General features: G+C 39.3%; 1 protein-coding gene across 1 annotated transcript; it reads right to left on the bottom strand.

Annotated features, from left to right (window-relative positions):
- Nucleotides 1–1,549: 1,549 nt before the first annotated feature.
- On the bottom strand, nt 1,550–2,446 carry LOC308678533 (vomeronasal type-2 receptor 26-like; the record flags this gene model as incomplete). The annotated part of the gene is made up of 1 exon (XM_081345763.1): nt 1,550–2,446. One exon carries the CDS (start codon nt 2,444–2,446, stop codon nt 1,550–1,552), a length of 897 nt encoding a protein of 298 aa, XP_081201889.1.
- Between the last annotated feature and the right edge of the window lie 2,817 nt (nt 2,447–5,263).

Consider the following 5,263-nt stretch of genomic DNA (forward strand, 5'->3'; position numbering starts at 1 on the left):
TTGGGGGATTTTTTTTTTTGTGCCTGTTCACATGGCCAAGCAAGATTTTTGCAGCAGGCAAAAAACATTTGTTTTTGTTTTCCTGGAGCAGCGTGGAAGATCTGCTGCTTGCTGGGCTTGAGGACTGGGCTTTTAGAGAGCTAGAATTACTTCTGTAAGTATTTTAAAATATTCTTTTCTGTTACTCTATAGTACTGCACTGTATTGTTTGTAATTACTTTGGGAATTGCTCTGCTTTTTATTGTTTTGTAAGTACAGTATTTTGCAAGATTTATTGTTTACATTTGGCTGAAACTTACAGCTTGTGGCTGCTGCTGCTCCTTTCCCTAGCATAGACCCACCAGAGATTCCGCTAACGCTTACTGGAAGGAAATTCCCTCAGAAATACAGTACAGTACTGTACTTTCTTGTGAGAGCAGTGGGTTAGACTAGATCACCTCAAGGCCCTTCCATCTCAGTTACTGTTTTAAGCCAACAGTTCTGTAAAACTCTACCCCATCTCCCTCTGAATACCTGGCTTGGAGACGCTTAAGCTAATGGCTAGCAATCATTTGTGTGTGTGTTTTAAAGCAATCAGAGATTTCTGTAAACTGGAGACACTTTACTGTAGTGGCACCTGCAATTGTAGAGTTCTTCACCCCCCTGCCTAGAAACAACAACAACAACAAAGCCTACTGCTTACTTGGGAGGCAGTTTACAAGTAGTGTGATTACTGAAACTGGAAGCAGCTGATTTGTGGGAAAAGTCTCTCATTTCAGGCAGCAATAAGAGGAAATAGTAAATAAAATCTTTGTTCATTGAATGACCCATTTGATTCCATTAATGAGTTTGATTTTAAAATGTTGTAATATTGAATCTGATTCATTTGATGATTATTAGGCTTGTACCTCAGGGACTACCTGTAGTTCACTGACTGGATGGTCTTCCTGATGTCTACATGGAGTTCACAGCAGACAATTACTCATTGTGCTCAGAGAGAGAAATATCTACAGCTACCTAGGATCGGACTCATAGTCTCCTAATTGTGTGTCGAGAGCTCCACCTCTAGTCCACTGCACTGCCCAAATCTTAATAATCATAATAATTCACCATAAATCATTCTTTGACAGAAATAATAATAATAATTAATAATAATAATAATAATAATAATAATAATAATAATAATAATAATAATAATAATAAGAATAAGAAGAAGAAGAAGAAGAAGAAGAAGAAGAAGAAGAAGAAGAAGAAGAAGAAGAAGAAGAAGAAGAAGAAGAAGAAGAAGAAGAAGAAGAAGAAGAAGAAGAAGAAGTAGTTGGAAGGGACCTTAGAGGTCATCTACTCCAACCCCCTGCTCAGGCAGGAAACCTTATACCATTTCAGGCAAATGGCTGTCCAGTCTCTTCTTAAAAACCTCCAGTGTTGGAGCATTCACCACTTCTGGAGGCAGGTTGTTCCACTGATTAATTGTTCTAACTCTCAGGAAGTTTCTCCTTAGTTCTACGTTACTATTTTGCTATACTTTTCTGTCAGAAGTTTCTGATACCAAGGAAGATTACATTATGTATTAAATCCTCTTTATGAGTTGCTCTTTGTGGTTTAAGTCAGGCCGGAAAACAATGATGTAGCACTTTGGCAAAAATATGCATCCCAGTAATGCAGCACTGGAGGACAAGATGGAGAAGACCTCCACAGCTACCATGGCTTTGCCTTTTGTGCTCAGATAGGCTGGAAAGAAGGAGATCCACACACTGCAGAAGGCCAACATGCTGAAGGTGATGAATTTGGCTTCATTGAAGCTGTCAGGTAGTTTACGGGCAAGAAAAGCCACAATAAAGCTGGCAATGGCTAGGATACCCATGTAGCCCAAGACACAGTAGAAAAAGAACGCTGATCCCTCATTGCACTGTAAAATCATTTCTTGGAGCTCTGACTGCATGTCCAACTCAGGGAATGGTGGAGATGTTGACAACCAAAGGATACAAATACATACTTGGAAGAGAGAACAGGAAAATACAGTAAAAAAGGCCAATCTTTTCCCCACCCATTTCCTCATCTGAGACCCTGGTTTAGTGGCCATGAAAGCAACAATGACAGTGATGGTTTTGGCCAGAACATTAGAAATGGCAACTGAAAAAGTGATGGCAAAAGTTGGTTGCCGGAGAAGGCAGATCACCTTGCCAGGTTGGCTGAGGAACAACAAAGAGGAGAGAAAACAGAGTAGAAGAGAGACAAGCAGGGTGTAGGTGAGGGACCGGTTGTTGGCTTTGACAATGGGAGTATCCCTGTGTTTAATAAATGTTCCAAGTGCCCAAGAAGTCAAAAAGAAGAAACAAAGAGCAGTTGAGGCTAAAGCAATTCCTAAGTCTTCTTCAAAACTTAGAAATACCAGCTGTTTCAGGATACATCCTTTCTTTTCCTTATTTGGATAATGGTCCCCTGAGCATTCGAAACAGTCATCCATATCTGGAATGAAAATCAAAGAATTTCTCATCATTTGTCATTCCATATTATTCAAATTACTTTCTGAATGGGTGCTACTTGTTATTCCTTTTGAGTTCTTTCCTCTGATTACCAGATTGATCATGTTTCTATAAAAATTCAGTTTTTCCTCAGATGGAAAATTTAGGATTGGCATAAAAGAAAGCAGAAATGGAAGGACAATTATTCTTTGGAATGCAACCCTTTGTATCATTTTAAAATGTATTACAATTTCCATTCGGAATTTTCACATTTTGTCCAAAACATGAAAAAGAAAACCATGAGGGTATATGTAAAAATGAATATTTGTCTTGAAGAAGATGTAAAAGTATTAGTTATGTGCACACTAAGGTCATGTATTACACTTTGCTTAAATTTATTTATTGATTTAGTGTATGGTGATGTTACATTAGCCAGGAGAGTATACAGACGAGTAGTCTGGCTGCCTAAAACTGCTAACTTGTTTGGTTCACACTTGTGCACTTTCCAAAGTGTGCCACATGGGGCAAATGAGCTCTGCATAAGAAAAAAAATGTGAGCAGCTTTCCTGCAGCATCATCTCGGGGCCTTGTCCCTCCATCAAAGCTGCCTTGAAACTTAGCATTGCAAACAGGAAGTCCAGTGCCACCGGAATTCTAACCATCCACATGAAGCGCCAGCTCATCTTTCCACCAATGTGGTACATATTTAGCTACTCACATATGACATGCAGTTGAAATGCTTGGTGGGCAGAAGCTGAGGCAAGTGATGAAAGCTCACCGTTCCACACAGTGCTAGGACTCGAACCACTGTAGGAAAGACCTTCAGCATCATTAAGCCACTGAGCCATCGCACCTCTTCATTTGCTTAAATCAATCTAATGAAAACTTGATGGAATATCTAACCTACCCTTTTGATTTGAAATCTTCCCTTCTGGACAAGGAATACAGTCATAGCAACAAAATTGTTTTCCTTCAGCCTCCTTCTTCCAGTATCCAGGGGAACAGTGGTCATTACACAAAGAAATTGGAAGAACCTGGTGATAAACATAAAAGGGTTTGGCAAAGGGAAAATAAAATAAAAATGTATATTAATCTTGCAGGATTCAATCTGAGTCAGTCACCAGGACCAAAGGTTGACCAGTGACTGACTCAGAGTAGTTTCTTCAACATTATCCTCAGCCACATATATTTGCCTTCATTTATGAGTTATTAATCTTTCTTTTTTATTGGGGAAAATAATTCTTTATTTCCCAAATAGCTAGTGAATATTACCTAGCTGGATTTATATTATACATTAAAATTTGTTAAAATTATAATGATGAGCAAAGGGGCCTGTCTGAAAAAATGTATCTGATGACATTGTTATTGAAATGTTTCAACTCCAATGATTTGCAAGGGAACCAAATATGAAATCCAGATTTTTACATTGTAACATCATTTTGTCTATTTGATAAACGTTTGATCGTGATCCACATTTGTTCAAAGTATGCCATTTTTTCCTTACATGCATTGAAATTAGATTTCTAAAGAGGCTTTGGTCACTATTGTTAAGGAGACCAAGACCTCTATCTGGGATCATAATACCCTGATTCCCTGAAAATAAGACTCAGCCATAAAATAAGCCCTAGCATGATTTTTCAGGATGCTCGTAATATAAGTCCCATCTCAAAAATAACCCCCAGTTAATATCTTCAGTCAGCCAGATGCATTTAATACCGTATTTCCCTGAATATACGCCCTAACCAGAAAATAAGCCCTAATGCATCTTTTGGAGCAAAAATTAATATAAGACACAGTCTTATTTTCAGAGAAATACGGGTAACTCAAGATATCGTTCATTAAATGAATCCATACCTGATTAAAATCTGGGTGCCAGACAATCAAACGATCATCAATGAATAACTCTTTGCCTGTTGGAGCACTCGGATCAATTATTCCGATTTTAACTCTTTGGAAAGACCGATTTGGAAATGTGATCAGGTTGATGATGTCAAATCCCCCCATTACTTCTCCTTTCTCATTCAGGATCACTTCCTCTCCAGCTGAATTGTTAAAAGAAATGTCATGTAGAAATGGATGGAGCTATGTGAAAGAGAATGAGAAAGAGAGAGAGAGAGTTGGAAATATAATATAGATAGTCCTCTATTTGCAACTACCCTTCATGGATTACTGCCTTGTCGTGGCAAAGGGGCTTGCGTAATTCAATGAAGCTATGAGCTATGCCGTGGAGGGCCACCCAAGACGGACAGGTCATAGCAGAGAGTTCTGACAAAACGTGATCCACTGGAGAAGGAAATGGCAACCCACTCCAGTATCTTTGCCATGAAAACCCTATGGACAGTACCAAAAGGCAAAACGATATGACGCTGGAAGATGAGCCCCTCAGGTCGGAAGGCGTCCAATATGCTACTGGGGAAGAGCAGAGGGCTAGTACTAGTAGCGCCAGAAAGAATGAAGCGACTGGGCCAAAGCCGAAAGGACGCTCAGCTGTGGATATGTCTGGTGGTGAAAGGAAAGTCCGATGCTGTAAAGATTTTTTCTCCATAGGAACCTGCAATGTAAGATCCATGAATCAAGGCAAGCTGGACGTGGTCAAACAAGAGATGACAAGACTGAACATCGACATCTTAGGTATCAGCGAACTAAAATGGACAGGAATGGGTGAATTTAATTCAGATGACCATCAGGTATACTACTGCGGGCAAGAATCCCTCAGAAGAAATGGAGTAGCCTTCATAGTCAATAAAAGAGTAGGAAAAGCAATACTGGGATACAATCCTCAAAATGACAGAATGATCTCAGTTCGAATCCAAGGCAAA

The sequence above is a fragment of the Vipera berus genome (genome assembly GCF_964194415.1).
Source record: "Vipera berus genome assembly, chromosome: Z".
In the NCBI taxonomy this organism is placed as follows: Eukaryota; Metazoa; Chordata; class Lepidosauria; order Squamata; family Viperidae; genus Vipera; species Vipera berus.